This window comes from Urtica dioica, chromosome 5 (genome assembly GCF_054948205.1).
Source record: "Urtica dioica subsp. dioica isolate 48M chromosome 5, U.dioica_male_clone48M_v1_H2, whole genome shotgun sequence".
Classification (NCBI taxonomy): Eukaryota; Viridiplantae; Streptophyta; class Magnoliopsida; order Rosales; family Urticaceae; genus Urtica; species Urtica dioica.
Genome location: NC_142760.1, coordinates 41,592,714 through 41,611,907, shown reverse-complemented (window position 1 = coordinate 41,611,907; position 19,194 = coordinate 41,592,714). Strand labels below are relative to the sequence as shown.

General features: G+C 36.7%; 2 protein-coding genes across 3 annotated transcripts; one reads left to right on the top strand and one right to left on the bottom strand.

Annotated features, from left to right (window-relative positions):
* Nucleotides 1-141: 141 nt before the first annotated feature.
* LOC149398612 (uncharacterized) lies at nucleotides 142-2,000 on the bottom strand. The gene is made up of 6 exons (XM_089614628.1): nucleotides 1,856-2,000; nucleotides 1,612-1,785; nucleotides 801-1,465; nucleotides 498-635; nucleotides 195-322; nucleotides 142-145 (listed from the first exon to the last, which is right to left on the bottom strand). The coding sequence occupies exons 3-6, from the start codon at nucleotides 1,164-1,166 to the stop codon at nucleotides 142-144; spliced, it is 636 nt and encodes a 211-aa protein (XP_089470754.1). The 5' UTR covers nucleotides 1,167-1,465; nucleotides 1,612-1,785; nucleotides 1,856-2,000.
* An 11,358-nt stretch (nucleotides 2,001-13,358) lies between these two features.
* Nucleotides 13,359-17,418, top strand: LOC149398611 (cyclic nucleotide-gated ion channel 1-like). 2 transcript variants are annotated; one of them, XM_089615843.1, is made up of 9 exons: nucleotides 13,359-13,518; nucleotides 13,683-13,805; nucleotides 14,610-14,979; nucleotides 15,058-15,270; nucleotides 15,389-15,690; nucleotides 15,772-15,883; nucleotides 15,966-16,184; nucleotides 16,258-16,524; nucleotides 16,644-17,418. In XM_089615843.1, exons 2-9 carry the CDS (start codon nucleotides 13,795-13,797, stop codon nucleotides 17,085-17,087), a joined length of 1,938 nt encoding a protein of 645 aa, XP_089471969.1. In that variant the 5' UTR covers nucleotides 13,359-13,518; nucleotides 13,683-13,794; the 3' UTR covers nucleotides 17,088-17,418. The 2 variants fall into 2 exon arrangements, with proteins under 2 accessions (XP_089471969.1, XP_089471971.1); XM_089615845.1 differs by having other exon boundaries at nucleotides 16,694-17,006.
* The last annotated feature ends 1,776 nt before the right edge of the window (nucleotides 17,419-19,194 follow it).

Here is a 19,194-nt window from a genome sequence, read left to right as displayed (position 1 = left end):
CAAGTTCCATAGAAGGCGCTATGGTTTCTTCCTCCGGCTTATATTTTGGTTTGCCCTGAGATATGTTCTTGTGGCCCCTCTTCAAGCCGACTTGGAACCACAACTTCATGACGTCAACGTCATCCTGGTCCGATCGTTTGGTTACCTCCGACAGCGGCAGTTCATCAGGAAGCACGTCCGGAGCATTCGTGAACCTCAGAAAAGGCAACGCCTTTTTGGAAGGAGTAAACCTATCGGGGCTGCGTCGTTGCCGGGTCAAATGTTTCTTGATAGGTGAGTCTTCAATAAGGATATGGGGATTCGGTGTCTTCAAGTCATATATCTATCCAACAAGAGAAATAGAGTTCAAGTTTATTGTTGAGTTCAACCATAAAATAATATTTCATAACAATTATATGCTTATTTGAGTTCAAGTTTATTGTTGAGTTCAACCATAACAATTATATGCTTCTAAACAAGTCAAGAATTAAGTTCAACCATCAAATTAATGGAGGTACCTCTTGAACCCCCTGTGTCCCTAACAACTCATACTCTTCCATAGCCTCTGCATTCATTTGGGCTTCTAGACTGAGAGGCGAATCTTCATCACCCCAAGATTGTTGACCTTGTGTGTTTTCGACGTCACTTTCGTCCTCCTGACCATTCAAAATCATTTAGTTCAACATGAGTGTAATCAAAATAACGAAATTCAGCGACTCCGTGACACTGTGTCACGCACTAAGTACACTCCGTGACACATCTGTCACGGAGTGAATCCACTCTTAAAGAACAAAATAATATGTCTATTGCATATCTTGTACCTCTTGTTGACTGGTTTGCTTCTTTTTCCCTTTCTCGACTTCGTTTTTCTTCTTCTTTTGGTTGCCATCCTTCTTCTCCTCCTGTTTCTTGCTCTTCTTGGCGCCATAGTCCTTCTTATTCTTGTCGTCTTTGTCCTGCTTATTTTTCTTGTCCCCGTCATCGTCCTTTTTCTTCTTGTCCTCGTCGTCTTTCTTCTTCTTCTCGTCTTCGTCGTCTTTCTTCTTCTTCTCTTCTTCGTCTTTCTTCTTCTTCTCCTCGTCTTCCTCTTTCTTCTTCTTCTCCTCTTCTTCTTTCTTCTTATCCTCTTCTTCTTCTCTCTGCTTCTTCTCTTCTTCTTCCCGCATTTTCTTCTCTTCTTCCTGCATTTTCTTCAGCTTCTCAACATATTCTTCTTCCTCTTTTTTTTTTTCTTTTCTTTTTCCGCTCTCTTCTTCGCCATCTCTTCTTCCCACTTCTTCAATTTGGCCGCTTTCTTCTCCCGGCGCTTCTTTTCTAACTGTAACTCGTTTCTCCAATTGTAGTACTGATCTAGTTCATCAAGAGCCACTATGTAGCTCTTCACCGCGTCCAAAATTTCTTTTTTGAACTTCCTGTAGTCGTCTTGCATATAGCGGAAACGCTCGTCGAGATTTCCAACTGAGTTTTCGAGAGAGTCGAGCCGGGACTGTCCATGACCAAAATAACAAAGTAAGCTGGCTGACGAGTAAATCCAGTACGTGACACATCTATCACGGAGTGAATCCACTCCGTGACACATCTGTCACGGAGTGGATTCATTTAAATTAAAATAGAAACCCAAAATTGTGTTACCTCAACTGTTTGTGCTTGTGAATGGGACGGTTGTTGTGGTGGTTGTGGTGGTGGTGTTTCTGGTTGTGGGGCGTCTTTTTTGGGTTTCTTCTCCGAGCGTTTGTCCACCCCCGCTGCCGTCGTAGAAGGGGTTGCAACGCTTGAAGAAGTGTCGCCGATTCCGTGAAATTCAACCTATACGTGGGACAAGTTAACAATTGAGTGTGATCAATATTAAGTATGAATTAACCTACAAATTTATTACCTCATTGAAGTTGATTCCTCTCATGGCGGCATCCTGAACAAGTCCGATAGACTTCCACCGACGCATTATTGGCCGAGCTGTGGTGGAGACTTTCTCACAAACCCCCATGTTCGTCAGGAAAGGAAGACACTCGTACCCCCAAACCTGAAGCGGCTCGACGAATCTGGGGAGATGGAGCTTCCTTTTTTTTTTTACCTTGCTCCATTGGCTCGCCACCCTTCTCCACAAACTTCCGGACTTCGCCGAGAAGGTAGTTCCACACCACGTTGCCCCATGGATGGCGACCGAATGTGTCCGTGTCCTCCACCGCCTTAATGAGCTCTACGCATGGTGTCCTGTTCTTCGCATCGTCCGCCAGGAGGACATTCAAGACGAAGTAAATTTTCAGGTAATTTACCTGAACTTCTGTCGGCCAATCTACGCTCGCCTCCAAGAATTGGTTGACCAAGTTCCGACTCAAATACTTCCCCGGGAAGAATTTTTTGAAGAGGCTGTCATTAGAAACAACCCCCTCGAACTTGAATTCCTCGTAGTCATCGACGACTTTGAGGAATGTGATCTCCTGGAAGTCTCTCTTCGTGAACTCCCGGACTTGGCCTCCAATCTCAATCAGAAGCCCGTCAGTGGTTTCGCCCTCGAAGCTCCCGGTCCTCAACACCATGTGGCTTATAATCGCCGACGACCGGACTATTTTGGGTTGCCCCACGAACTGCCCAAAACATGATTGGGCGAATCCAGCTTGAGTCTCGGCACTGCGGCCGAGTTAGAGAGCGAGGAAATTTTCCAATCCCCCGTGGAAGTTAAAGGAAAATCCTTCAACGTTGGACTCCGGTATAAACCGTCTCCACTCCTACACATATGAGTCAATGACATTATTAGTGAAACCATTATGCTTGAGTTCGTGACAGATGTGTCACGGACTCACCCACTTCGTGACGGATGTGTCACGGACTCGCTGACTTCGTGACACATCTGTCACGAAGTCATCGAGTCCGTGACACATCTATCACGAACCAGGATCAAAATGAGTTTCTGACACTCACCTTTCGGGGAATAGCAGTTGTAGGACTCTCCAAGGCGGTCGCAACGCCCGATGACTCAGCCTTGTTTTTTGGCTATATCAAACACAAAACAAAATCAAATAGCTGCACATACATCTAATTAAGTCACTTCATTTTTATTCTATACCTTCTTTATCTTTGTTGGTGCGACGACGAACGCGTCGTCATCGTTGGAACGCTTGGACGGCGAAATTATTTTCCTTTTCGAAGCCGTCCTAGGACTTCTTCGGACACTTTTTGAGGCCTCCTCCACCTTGCTTCCTTTAGACTTCGTCATTGAATCTAAAACCTAAAACAAATCAAGTCACCAATTTTCAACAACTTCAAGACCAAATACACGCACACACACACACACACACACACACACACACACACACACACACACACACACACACACACACACACACACTCGCCAAACCCTAACATTGTTCAATCAAATATATACACGAGCACGAAACACACACAAACACACACATTCTCGGCCAAACACAATACACACAAACACTCAAAGACAACACATTCTCGGCCAAACACAAATACACTCAAACACCCGAACACAAATACACTCAAACACCCAAACCCAAATACAATCAAACACCCAAATACAACACATTCTCGGCCAAACACAACAAACACTCGCCCAAACACCAAATACACTAAAACACCCAAAAAAAATTTGAGCCAAAAACCCTAAATCAACAAACACTCGGCCGAAATAAATGAAATAGAGATACCCATACCTTTTTGAGTAAATGAAATAGGGTTTTAACAAACACTCACCCGTATTTCTAGGGTTTTAAGAGACCAAAATAAATGAAATATGTGTCACGGAGTGAATCCACTTCGTGACACAAGTGTCACGGACTCGGGTCATTCCGTGACACACTCGCCCAAACACAAATACACACAAACACTCAAAGACAACATATTCTCGGCCAAACACAAATACACTCAAACACCCAAACACAAATACACTCAAACACCCAAACCCAAATACAATCAAACGCCCAAATACAACACATTCTCGGCCAAACACAACAAACACTCGCCCAAACACCAAATACACTAAAACACCCAAAAAAATTTTGAGCCAAAAACCCTAAATCAAAAAAATTTTGAGCCAAAAACCCTAAATCAACAAACACTCGGCCGAAATAAATGAAATAGAGATACCCATACCTTTTTGAGTAAATGAAATAGGGTTTTAACAAACACTCACCCGTATTTCTAGGGTTTTAAGAGACCGAAATAAATGAAATAGAGATTTGAGTAAGCCGGCGGCCATGGGTATCGGAGTTCTAGCTTTCAAAATTGCATAAGTAATACCCATACCTTTTTTTGTTATGCCTTGCGACCTGGAACGACGATAGAGGATCACTGCTTCGCTAGAGAACGTGTGAGGGAGAGAGAGAGAACGTGCGGCCGATTTCTTTGAGCGAGAAAAAAAATGGGGGGATCGTGCGAGAGAGACAGAGAGAAGATTAGGGATTTTTTTTTTTTTTGGGAAAAAGATGAAGAATACCCGAGAATGGCCGATTTTTTTGAGCGAGAAAAAAATGGAGGGATCGTGCGAGAGAGAAGATGAGGGGGTTTTTTTTTGGGATAAAGATGAAGAATACCAGGGAAATGCCGATGTTTTTGAGCTTGAAAAGAATGGAGGGATCGTGCGAGAGAGAGAGAGAGAGAGAGAGAGAGAGAGAGAGAGAGAGAGAGAGAGAGAGAGAAGATGAGGGGTTTTTTTTTGGGAATAAGATGAAGAATACCCGGGAATGGGTTTGCATGCGTTTAAAAGATTTCTGAGGGTATACTTGTCTTTACACAATGGCTTAGGTATTACATGTGTAAGTTTTTTCATTTTGGGCTAAATATGGTAAGTGACAACAAGATGGTATTATTGCTGTCAAAACCCCAAGCCCAAACCATACAACTCAATATTTGAAAGGAAAATAAAACATTAAAATAATATTAAAAAAAAACAATAACAATGAGTTAATGAAAGTGAAATCAACTACCAAATAATATTAAAATCTATAAAGATGAGTTGGCATACAATCATCTGAGATAATGAAATTGAAAATTGAAAGTGGGCATACAGTCAAATTTGAATCACTTTCATTAACTCAAATCAAGGAATAAAATGTCGGCGATTTTCCCGGAAAATCGGCTGAAAATTCATTGCCGGAGGGTCAACGGCCGGCGAAAGTCAAAAATGTCGTTTCGTCGTCGTTTTTCGTTTTTTGTCGTTTTTCGTCGTTTGTCGTTTTTTTTTGCTGTCGTTTTTCTAATTTGTGTCGTTTTTTGCTGTCTGCCGTTTGTTTTTTTGTTTTGTTTTTTTAAAAGGCGGTTGTCTGTCGTTTTTTTTTCCTGCTGTCGTTTTTTTATGATATTTATCTCATAGTCTTAGTGGACATTTTTATAAATATATGTGTTTATAATAACCTCTATTTATAAATTATAATATCACACATAGTCTAATATATAATATCACACATTTAAAAATTATATATAATATCACACATACTATGAGATAATTCTTATAGATAATATCACACATTTATAAATTATATATATTAAATATTATTAATAGCACACATTTATAAAATATTATATATATACAATTTTCTATTGAAAAAGATTGTATACATAATGTATTTTCTTTATATATGTTTAAAAATTGAAAAATATATGTATGTATTACATGTATATATTTTAAATCTATTTTACCACATTTTTTTCGTTGGGCATTTGAAAACGGCATTTCACTTGCCATTTTTCACATTTTTTCCGTTCGATTTTCTATCAACATGACGACTTTCCGTAAATCAGGAGCCTCAAAACGGCAACGAAAACGACATTTTTTTCCTTGACTCAAATACACACACACAACGCAATATTATAATATTATGGAAATCTGACTGTATGCCCACTAAGAGTGTCCAGTGCTTGTACACACACAACACCTCAACTTACTTTTGTTCAATTATTTATATGTCCCACTTTAAAAGCACTTTATAAGTTACTAATATAATTGCAAACTTTCAGTATATTAATTATGCAACATAATTTGCATCACTGGTATGAAAGAAATCTTTTATATATTATGATGGAAATCTACATAAAAATAAAGGTATACATACAATCACTGGTATGTTGAAGAAGATAGATATACAGAAAAAGATAATTTTTTTTTTTTGTTTTTGTTTACACAATATGTCGTTCTACTTCCAAAAATAAAGGTTGTCTAGGTGTTTTTTTTTTTAAATCTTCACGTGTCTGTTGTTGGAGCTTCATCGAATGCGATTCAAATGAGCGAAAGGCTCTGGGTTTGCCTTTGGAGCTGGTTTAGCCACTTCTGCAACTCCGAATATATACTTTTCCTCATCAGCGACGAAATGCGATTTAATTATCTACGTATCATCCAAAAATAAAATACTTGTTTATAATATATGCAAGTTTATTTTCAATTGGGTATATATATGCGTAACGTAGCCAAAAATATAACTGAGGGGGGCCAAATAAAAGATTTCTTTTAAAGGGGCCAAAGTGAAATTTTTGGGGGAGCTAAACTGAAAATATTTTACAAAAAAGATCAAAATAAAAATATTTTTTTAAATTTATGGGCTAATTTTTAATTTTTTCGGGGGGCCAAAGCCCCACTCCCCTTCGAGGTGGCTACGTCCAGCGTACGTGAAAAGTATCATGTCTCAAAATTATATCCAATAATATCATACTTCTGGCTAGTTACCTCTTCCTATTCTTCTTTCTTTTTCTTTTTAAATCTTCATAATTAAAAAAAAAATTATTAACAATTTTATCCTTTTAGCATGCGACTCCTGAAATAGGTGATTAAAAAAAATTGATTAAGGTCAATATATATATATATAAAATCCCAAAACTAGCATAAAAAGAGAAATAAAGAAAGAAAGAACGACATTAATATTATAGCTAAAATATAAGGGGAATGTACATAAATGTCCAATTTTAAAGGGTATAGTGGATTTTTGTGCATCTTTTTTATTTATGTTTTTTCATTAATTATATGGCTCTTTTTGTGATGTATTTACTTATATGTCCTCATACTTCTCTCACTGTACGTTTTTATTCACAAAAAAAAAAGTAATAACATTTGTAACTAGCATTATCAAAATAATTTTTTTTGATAATTTAGTTATCATATGAAAGCAGAGAGTAACGAAAATTATAACCGCTAGTATTAGATCTTACTACTTCGTAATTTTAAGTGAAAACACAAGAATTTTTTTTTTAAATAATTTGAAATCAACCTTTAAAACTGAAAAAGAAGAGTTGAAAATGATAAATTCAAGTAAAAACTAAACAATGAAAATTATCTCTTATCTGTCGATATATCTATTAATAAACGATATCTCTATAACATTAGACTCACGGTATATCCGTCGATATCAATATTTCGACCTTTGATTATTAGACTATTTAAGAAGAGAAGACCCGTCTCACAGTTCATTGACTAATAATGTACATATAAATTAGTATTCCTACGCTACATTCTTATTCAATCTAATTTGCTTTCTGCTCTTTTATTACTATACTGATCTTTTCTTGGTGATTTGGAAAAGAAATTAAACGCACTCCGAGTATATAAATTATAATATAATATCCTTAATGGTCAGAAAATAAAGCGCATTCTAAGACACTTCGTTAAGTAAAACTAAAGTTTAAAAGTTGGCCTTTCTAGTCAGTCACTAAGAATTTTCTCACGCCACTGTAGAGCTATATATATATATATATATATATATATAATATATATATAATAATAAGGCTGCCACATATAATAAGGTTAAAGCTCTTTTTTTTTCTTTTTTTTTTCATAGGAAGCTCATTTTATTATTTGAATGGTATATACATGTTGAATCTTCTGTCTCATGTCTCTTTCGAGGTTGCTGCAAAAAAAAGAAGGGTCAAGCGGCTATATAGCCAAATAGAACTTAAACTTTTGCAAAATAGTCATAGTTTTTCAATTATAAGTAAACTAACCAAAGTAAGATTAATCTAGGCTGGATTAAATTTAATTTCAACGACCTATAAAGACAGAATATAAGTTTTATGAAAGCTGGATTAAAATTAATCGATGCAGGATTAAAAGTCGTAGTACTCTCAATTGGTTATTATGCTATACCTAATGAAACTATGACTATTTTACAAAAATCATAGCTTGAATTGGTTATTTCATATCATTTTTCCAAAAAAGAACTAGTCAATTCTGTTATATATATATATATATATATATATATATATATATATATATATATATAATAATAATAAGGCTGCCACATATAATAAGGTTAAAGCTCTTTTTTTTTTCTTTTTTTTTTCATAGGAAGCTCATTTTATTATTTGAATGGTATATACATGTTGAATCTTCTGTCTCATGTCTCTTTCGAGGCTGCTGCAAAAAAAAGAACTAGTCAATTCTGTTGTGTGTCTTCAATCATTATCCTCTTTTTTTTTTTTTATACGTGTAGACATTCCATGCTAGTCTAGATAGACTTGCTTCTGTTGAATTTTCAAACCCAAAAAAAGACTAAAAGACTTGAAAAATTGTACTGGCTAGTGCAGGGCCGGTCCAAAGTACTACGAGATCTTAGGCAAAAATAAAATTTGAGGACTTTATTTTTTTTTTTTTTTTGAATAGTACGGATTTTCCATTAAAATTGGGTAAAAAAACCCATAAATACAGGAGAATAACACCTTAGTACATGGATTACCAAGACCTAAGTCGAAGTGAATCTAACACTAAATTCCGGTAAAAGTACGAAATGTGCAAACTTCCGACAACGGGAAGAATTACAAGCACCAATACAGCACACAAGAGGCTCGTTAAAAAACCCAAAGAATGGCGATGAAAAAATCCAACCAAACTCGGTCCGAAAACCACGAATAGGGTGGCTCTTCAACCTGCATAGATAAAAACCTAACAGGAAATCCACTACGGGAGTTGAGACTACGGCTAATCCGAGTCCAAAACAAACCAAAACAAAACAAACCTAATAAAAATTAAAATGATCCATACTCCAACCAAGAACCCTAAAGTTAAACTGAAAATCAAAAACCAAAAACCAAAAACCAGCCGCTAAAACAGAAAATCAACCACAAAAACTCAGATCTACTACCACCTCAGATCCAACCAACCCAGATCTGCGAACCTTCGTCAATCGCACAACGATTGGAGAGCGGTAGAAGAGCGGTAGCTCGGACGCGGACGCGCACAACGACGACACGCTGAGAGCCACCCTCCGAGGGTCAGACGCGGACGGCGGTCACACCGAAGTCCGGTGGTGAACAGCGTCGACGAACTCACAGGGACGACGGATCTGGAGCGGCGGTAGCGTGCGGGCTCGGCGGCGGTGGCGTACGGGCTCGGCGGCGGTGGCATGCAGGCTCGGCGGTGGTGGCGTACGGGCTCGGCGGCGTTGGCGTACGGGCTCGGCGGCGGTGGCGTGCGGGCTCGGCGGCGAAGAAGCGGAGAAACGGCAACCACAGAGAAGGAGTCTCGTGGAGAATCGCCCTCCCCTCCGGGCCGGAGCCGCGACAGTGACGGCATCCGAGAACCCAGAGGGGCGGCGGCGGCGATTAGGGTTTTTTCCTCAACTGTTCCGAAGTTTCTCCAGGAGAGAGAACAGCTAGTACTTTGAGGCCTTTATTTTAAAAGTATATAAAAAAAGTGGGTCTTATACATAATAATTTTTATTTTTAAGGCTTTTTTTAAAAAAAATTAGAGCTTTTTTAGTTAATTTTTTCACTAAAAATTTGGTGCCTTAGGCCATGGCCTAAATGGCCAAAGGGTAAGGCCGGCAGGCTAGTGAATGTACGATCATCAATAATGTAGATATTGCTTTAATTTACAGCACATAAATATTTATGTATGATATTATATTGATATGTTTAATAGCACATCATGAAAAGTTGCACATATCATATGTAATTTACCGAATTGATCGACTTCAGTTGTGTTGACTTCAAAACTCCAAAGTCTCTTATCATGATCACTTGAACATAAATTTGATCTTCTTGTCCTTTGAAGCAGACGAAATTCTGAAGCTACCTATACAACCCAAGGAATCAAATGTCGTTTACCGTTACCTTGTCGGTGTTTCGATTTTACGGGCAAGCCGACAGACAAGCTGACGGGTAAGAGGCAAACTGCTGTCAATGGACAAACTGTAATTTGAGGGGTTTACCGCTTGCCGATAGGCAAACCGAAAAAAAACCGACATAATTTATGTATATAATTTATTCATAAAAAAACATAGATTTTATATATAATTCTCAAGTCTCAGCAACATATTTAAATATAATTTTTATTTTATTTATACTATCATTGTAATTATATTTTATTTTTAGTTTTAAATAAATGTAATTTTATAGTTTTTTTAAATGTCTTTTAAGGTATTAATCAAATGTCTTTAAGGTATTAATTAAGTAGATTCTATAACTATTCTAGACGACTTTAATGGATCGATGGATCAACAAAGTTGTGTGTAAGAAGTTACCTTATACATATGAGTCTTGAATTAAAGACCAACTAAGATAAGGAACTATCTTTGCTAGGAGATGTTCGGAATTGACTCGTAAGCACATAGTTATATAAATCATAACCCTTTTCTTTATTAATGACGTGCTTCATATTACATCACCTAAAATGATGAGGTTTAAATCACATGTTCTTAAAATAAAAAAAGTAAACAAATATATATAAACAGAAGCCGCCAAAGAATCAAACGCATGTTTAATAAAAAGTTAGGCGTTTCTCACGTATTCAAAACAAGCCAATGACTACCCATTTATCACTCTTAAGCTTAAACATATAAAAATAGATGTTGCGAAAATTCACTGTACAACATGTCAGCAGAAGTAATATAAAGTTATAAGAATGAGTGTCGAACCATGATAACTAATATCAAAATTAATGAACTATTATAATTATCTTTTCTAATTAAATAATAAATATTAAATATAAATTAAATTTGATGAAAGATTAAAATAAAATAAGAACTAAAAATAAAATAAGCAAGAATAAAATAAATAATGTGATTCAAATTAATAAAAAAAAAACGACTAGATTTCGATTTCACTAATCTTGATCTTGTTGGAAATTTCTAACACAATTTATCCCAATTTATTCTCTATGTTGCTAGTCAAACTCACTTAATTGTAATTATTGATCTCTCCTGAGTCGCCGATAAATATATCAAATTGTCGGATTATCACCTCCCGGTCTCTAACCCTATTAGAACAATTACAAACATTAAGAACGTATTGGAATAAGAGAGTTTTGGTTTAGGTCGTTTTAGTTAGTTAGTGGTCGTTTATTTCCTTTATTATTTTCTTTGTCGTTTGTTTTGGTTATCAATAACTATAAATACCCATCTTATCATTGTTTTTATTTTTAATGAGATATATTCCTTTTTTCAAATTTCTTCTCCGAATATCTCTCTGCAAATGTCCGACGAAGCTCAGTCGTGAAATGGTATCAGAGCAATTCGCTCCGCTCATATCCACCATCGTCTAAGGCAGACTTTCGGTTTTTCTTTTCTTCCTCTCATTCGTCTTCTTTTCCTCCATGGCGACTCAAGAATCTGAGAATGAATCTCCGGCGACGGGAATCACATCGCGGCGATTTCCAAATGAAGAAACCCTAGATCCTTTCTTTCTGCATCACACCGATACAACTGGTCAAATTCTTGTTACGAATGCGCTCACAGGAGACAATTATCCGACATGGAAGAGATCAATGAAGATCGCGCTCTCCGTGAAGAATAAATTCGGCTTTGTTGATGGATCTATTCCCAAACCAAGTGGCTCCGATCCAAATCGCCTCAACTCTTGGAAGAGAAACAATGACATCATCATTGCGTGGATGCTCAATTCAGTATCCAAGGAAATCTCATCAAGTGTGATTTACAATGACTCAGCCGCATCTATTTGGAAAGATCTTGAAGAACGATTCCAACAGAGTAACGTGCCGAGGATTTTCGAGTTGAGAAGAGCGATCATGAATCTCACGCAAGATCAGATGACCGTTGGCATGTATTTCACTAAATTGAAGAGTCTGTGGGAAGAACTTGCTGATTTCAGGCCGGATTGTCCTTGCTCATGTGGAGGAGCAAAGGATTTGGTCAATTTTGTTCAAGATGAATACGTCATGAAGTTCTTGATGGGGCTGAATGAGTCTTTCCTTCCATTGTTGACATTGATGTCAACAAAGTTCATTATTTGTTGACTTCATATGTCAACAGTTGACGTCTATTGTTGACATCTAGATGTCAACAATAGATGTCAATTGTTGACATCTGATGTCAACAACTGATGAACTCTGTAGAGTTTAGACATCAATTTCTCTCATCAGTTGTTGACATTAGATGTCAACAGTTGACGTCCATTGTTGACATCTAAAGTCAACAATTAATGAACTTCGTTGACGATTTCAGAAAACCTGGTTAACATACCCAGACCAAACTGAACTTGGACGAGGATTTCAGAGCCACGATTTCATAGCTTGGGTGAGGGTTTCAACGCTTGGGTGTGAGTTTTTAGAAGCAGAGGGTTTCAATGCTTGAGTGGGGGTTTCATGGGTGACCGACCTTGGACGAGATTTACAGGAGAGAGAGAGAGAGAGAGAGAGAGAGAGAGAGAGAGAGAGAGAGAGAGAGAGAGAGAGAGAGAGAGAGAGAGAGAGCGACGGAGAGAGAGAGAGATGAAGCAAAAATGTTTCAGACTTCAATATTTGCTCATTAAAACGAGTTGGTTTGAGATTGTAAGAAAAAATGTAGTTGAGGGTAAAATGGTAGTTGTACAAATGAGTTAGTGGCATTTTTGGTCAAATTATGGTTTTGGTGGGAAATTGGAAAAAGTTATTGTTTTGGTAGTAGATTTGGCAATTTCCCTATTTTTTATGCACATTAAACACAAAAACACATTAAAAGCACAACAAAATTTGATTAAAACTTATCAAAACAAGTCTTAAGAATGTAAATAAGTGTGTAAAATACACACTTACCAATAGGTTTAAGAAAAAAAAAAACTAAAGGATAATAAAAAATAACTAAAATAGCATTATTTGAGAAGTGATGGTGGCGGTTTTGTTGTGGAGTGGTGGTAGGCTTGCTAGGAAGTTTGTGACTTCCATTTGTTTTTTGGTTTGTTTACAGCTACATGCCCATCATTATTCCGCCGTAGGTCTAGGAATAGCTAGGTGAAGAGAAACGGAAGAAGTTGGAGAAATATTAGAATAGTCAATACAAAGATGTCTTTTTTTTTTTTCTTTTTTTTTTTTTTTTTTTTTTAATGGAAAATCTTAAACCATGTCCAGTCGTTTGGTTTTGAGGCATATTGGCACACAGATACAAAACTAACAACTTTAATAATTTAGGAGCAAAAGAGTCAATTACTCTATATAATATTCTAAAACTTTTGAAACAATGATTTGAAGTTGAACAATTGGTCTTCTTCCACATATTTAAAAAATTCTATGGTATTATATTTAGTTTCATTAAATAGTTTCGCTTCGCCGGCTATAAATAGTCCTATATCAACAATATCTTTATCCTCGTTTTCCAGTTCAAGGTACCTCAGTCCCTAAACTCGTTTAGTTACTCATTATTATTTGTGCTTTCTGATTAATTTCATATCTCTTTCATAGCTATTAATTTAATGACCCATTTTTTTCTTAAACGGAAGCTAATGATATATTGCTTACAATGAGCTTTTTTATTTTTTTATTTTATCAGTTGGCTCTAGACGTACGATTCAGAGGAAGAACCTGGCTACTTATCCAGCAAAAAAAAAAAAAAAAAAATTGGCTACTTAATTTGAAATTTGACTAAATAAGCTGATCATATTATGTCGGGGTGGTAAGTGTTTTTTTTTTTTTTTTTTTTGCATAAGTTTTTATGTATAATTTTTACACTTAGGCAACTCCCACTCATTTCATATATTTGTTGTTAATTCAACACAATTTTTGTGTTGATTTAGCACCAAATTTTTTTCCAACTCCAACCACAATACCAAATTTCACACCAAAAATACTATTCATCATTATTATATTATTAAAATTATGCAATCTCTTTATTAATAAATATTTTAGTAAAGAATTATAATGTTTATATTTTTTAATTAAGTGATTAAAATTATTTATTACTTACCAATATTTAACAAAAACTAAAATAAATAAAATTATGTTATTGTTTTAGTTTTTATTTTATTTTTTTTGTTTAATTTAAACTTTGTAATCTATGTTTAAATTTTTATGTATTGTTATTTTGTTTTAATGTATTTTTGTAGTCAATTTATGAATTTTGGTGTTTTATAAATATTTGTAAGATTATATATATGTATAAATAAGTATTAAAAAAAAATTGTCGTGTGAACAATGCCACGCCAAATTTGGTGCGGCACTATACAACACTGCAAATTTGGTGTTGGTTTTGCAGTGCGGTTGGAGGAAAAAAAATGGCATATTTGATGTTTTAGAGTGTGGTTGGAGATGACCTTAGATAAAGAAACTAATAAATTTTAGTGTTATTACATTGAAATGAAAAAGTTGACATAATTTTTAGTCTAATATATCTAAATAATTATAGTATATGTACGTTTCAAAAGGCTCGGGTACAACTTATAAACCACTTATGAAGATAGAGTTGATTGTATATATATAGGAGGATTGAGATCGCGGAAAGTGAGAAGAAGGAGGAGACGAAAACGACGCCGTTAGGGGCATGGGACACGTATTACCGAAAGTGGGCGAAGATATTCCTGTTTTCGTGTGTGGTGGGACTGATAATAGACCCGTTGTTCCTCTACATTCACACCATTAACGACACCAAGAAATGCGTTGTCATGGACGGCAGCATCAAGTCGGCGGCTGTGACTTTGAGGTCTCTCACGGACTTGATGTACTTAGTCCACATCATTGTTAGGATCCAAAGCGCCTTCTCAACGGCTAAAGAACTAGACTTGTCTCTTTGGACCGGCTTTCCTTGGTTCACCCTCCTCATTGATGTCTTAGCCATTCTTCCTCTCCCACAGGTATATATATATTTAATGTTTTTTTTATTATATATTTTGTATAATTTTATATTGACATACATGTATATGTATATACAGTTTATAATCGTGGCGTACTTTCCCAATATTGTGCGGTCGAAAAATTGGGAAGCAAGGAAGGTGCTGAACTTGTTGCTTCTACTTCAGTACGTGCCTCGAATTATGCGAGTGCACCTGTCATGCAAGGACTTGGTCGGAGCTCTGGACGGCCTCGCCCATCGTGTTTGGGCAAGAGTCTTCTTCTACTTTTGTCTCTACCTTATATCCGGCCATGTAAGCTAACAAATAATATTGATCTAATTTCTACTCTGGATATCTCAAAATCAATTGACAATGTATCACCCAAAAAATTTATAAACTTTTTTTTTTTTTTTTTTGTAAAATAAAAAAGATTCTAGGAGGGCTTTGGTACTTCTATTCTGTATACAGAGAGACAGCATGCTGGCAACGTGCGTGTGTATATTACAGGGATGCGGAATCGTGTAATGTTTTCGCGTGTAGTGACAATATTGCTGCCACTGATCCTGACGTTTCAAATTTCATAGCCCAGCGTTGCCCCATCAGGCCCTTTCAACCCGAGGTTTTCGATTTTGGGGTATTTTCCAACGCTATCGCTTCCAACACAACAAGAATAACCGATAAATTCTTGCAAAAATGGGCCAAATGCTCCTGGTGGGGCATGAAGAACCTCAGGTAACGTACTATAATAACAAAATGATCAATTATTATTTTTAGTATTAATGTAATGATGTGGGCAAAACCTCATGCATGCAGTTCTTTTGGTCAAAACCTTGAAACAAGTACAGATTTTGGGGAAAACTTGTTCGCCATCCTCATTTCTACTTGTGGTTTGCTTCTCTTTGTATACCTAATTGGAAACGTCCAGGTACGTAAATAATATGTGTATATATATATATATCCCCAAGTTATATTTTTATCTATATATATGTTTGCTTGTGCTTGTGCAGACGTATATTCAATTGGAAACTCAAAAATCAAATGATCGGATGAAGAAGATGATAATAAAAAAGAAAGAGATAGAGGAATACCTGACGAGCCAAGGCGTGCCAGTTGCTAAAAAGAAAATCATAACTCGATACTTGGGACGCTCCATCAAACACGGCAAACAAGTTGATGTCCAACGTTTGATCATCTCTATTTTCGAACGCCACGTACACAATCCCGAGGTACTATACTTATTTATTATTATTGTTATTGAATTATTTTATTGACACTATATGTATACGTACGTACGTACAGGGATTCGTGGAGTGGGTGAACAGAATACAAGCAAATAATAACGAAAATGGAGAGGATAACAGAAAAACACAACAGCAAACTGAGTTGTGGCTCTCTAATTACCAAAACATCCCTCAAAAACTCAAGAAGGAGGTTACGGACAGGTTGAAGCATGTTCCTAATAATAATAATATGGATGTCGTCGATCTCAAAACTCTCTTCCCACTTCTTCCCTCTAAACTCGCTCTCTCTATCAAGGAGTGTTTGTGCTCACCCATTCTCACCAAAGTACGTACCTACCTATATTTGCTATTATCACATCCTAGTCTCACTCATAATTCACTAATAAGTGTTATATATATATATATATATATATATATATATATATATATATATAATATCTATAGGTTCCGAAGTTGGAAAATATGGGTGAACAAGTGTACAAAATGTTGTACAGATACATGAAGCCGGTGGTGTACGATGAGAACACGTACATAATACGGCAAGGCGAGCCGCTGGACATGATGCTCTTTGTCACGCGAGGCATCGTTTGGGCGTTTGAAAGCGGATCAAATTCTAGTCCTGCGAGGATAGAGGCCGGGGATTTCTTCGGGAACGAGCTTCTTGAATCTCTGCTGAGCGTAAGCTCGTTGACCAATACGGGAATCCCGGTCGCCACTTGCAATGCAAAGTCCCACACCAAAGTCGAGGGATTTGCTCTCCTGGCTGCTGATTTGGACCGCATCCTCGTCACGTATTGGCTTAACTTTCCCGCTGAAACGCCCGCCAAGGAACGCCTAGCCATTTTGTCCGTACACCAACTCCGAAACCGCAACCGCAACAGAAGGTGATGCAGGGCAAACTGCAGTTTCAAGAATGTTGGGATCACCGAAACGGACAAAAGAGTAGTGTTTTCTGAGTGGAATCGACCTAGTAAACAAGACCCACAAAGTGGGGTCTCGGGATTTAAGCCGAATTCTGACGTTTAGGCTTTTAAAATGACGTTTTGTTTTCTTCTCGATTAATTTAATTATAGCTTTTATTATTGTATTAAGTAGATTTAATTTATGCATTAATATTCAGCTTTGGATTATGAAAAGTCTCTTGATGCATCTATAAATCATGAGCACCTATTTTGTAATGGATAGATTTTTGATGAAATGAAAAATTGAAATTTGAGTGTTTCTCCCAAATCCGAGCGTCGTGAGCGAGCTCCGAGTTGATGCCCGAAAACCGGCATTCGTGCGCGAATCAACGGTGATTGGATGCCCCGAGTCTAGCATTCACGAGCGAATCAATAGGCGAAGGAAGGTTCTTCGATCGGTTATTTGTGCGCGAATCAACGATCAAGTTCGACTATCCGGTTACGTTACTTTTTATTTTTGGTTTTTTTAAGTCAATCTCCTATCTTTGAATTCTCCGCTGCATCAGTTGGTATCAGAGTCGAAGACGATCGTGAATCATGCAGATTTTTGCTGGATTGATTGACGACGACTCACACGTGTTCAAGATTGATGTCGAAGAAAAATAATATTTCTTTGATCCAATCGGTGATCCTATCTACGATGAAAGCGACGATGAAGAAGAAATAATTGGTGAGCAATTGAGCAGTCCAACTTTTTATGAAGAACAAGAAGATGACGAAGAAAAACAAGAAGTCGTGAAGATAGCTACCGCTCCAACGATTAGTAGTCAAGCCGATCGAGCCCATGATGACTTCGTTGATGTGTCCTTTTTGTTTGAAGTGGTGTTTCGATCATCAGAATTCAAGAATACCATCATCCTCCTTCCACACCACCTAAAGATGCATCGAATTCGAGGACGAATTCTGTCAAACACGGGGAGAATGATGCAGGGCAAACTGCAGTTTCAAGAATGTTGGGATCACCGAAACGGACAAAAGAGTAGTGTTTTTTGAGTGGAATCGACCTAGTAAACAAGACCCACAAAGTGGGGTCTCGGGATTTAAGCCGAATTCTGACGTTTAGGCTTTTAAAATGACGTTTTGTTTTCTTCTCGATTAATTTAATTATAGCTTTTATTATTGTATTAAGTAGATTTAATTTATGCATTAATATTCAGCTTTGGATTATGAAAAGTCTCTTGATGCATCTATAAATCATGAGCACCTATTTTGTAATGGATAGATTTTTTATGAAATGAAAAATTGAAACTTGAGTGTTTCTCCCAAATCCGATCGTCGTGAGCGAGCTCCGAGTTGATGCCCGAAAACCGGCATTCGTGCGCGAATCAACGGTGATTGGATGCCCCGAGTCTAGCATTCACGAGCGAATCAATAGGCGAAGAAAGGTTCTTCGATCGGTTATTTGTGCGCGAATCAACGATCAAGTTCGACTATCCGGTTACGTTACTTTTTATTTTTGGTTTTTTTAAGTCAATCTCCTATCTTTGAATTCTCCGCTGCATCAGAAGGGCAATAATAACCACAAACATGTATAATGAATGATCACTTTTAGTTTATTGCTTTTGTCAGAGACTATTAAGTGTGTGTGTGTGTGTGAGCTAATAGCACGAAGCCAAGTAGCATTGGATAATATACTTGGGTTCCAAATATATAATTATCAAGTGTGCAATATTTTCAAGTCATCTCAAGATATCGAAGATTTTTCAACACTGTTATAAATTGTAATGTGATTAATTGTTATAAATGGAAATTTGTGGACATAATTGATGAGCAAGTTCCAAGTATTTAGTGTTTTGATGTCCCGCGTAATTTAAGATCCAAGGTTGAAGAGTTACATCTGTTTCAGAGCACAATATCTTGCCTTCCAAGATAAAATCTTGTATCCCAAAAATGCATGATAAAATCTTTATATTATGATGGAATTCTACAGACTGCGGAGACTTGTTGGAAGCACAACAAACCGTTGTTTTAATACGGATTAAGTATACAATCACTGATATATGTTGAAGAAGATAGATATACCAAAAAAAAAA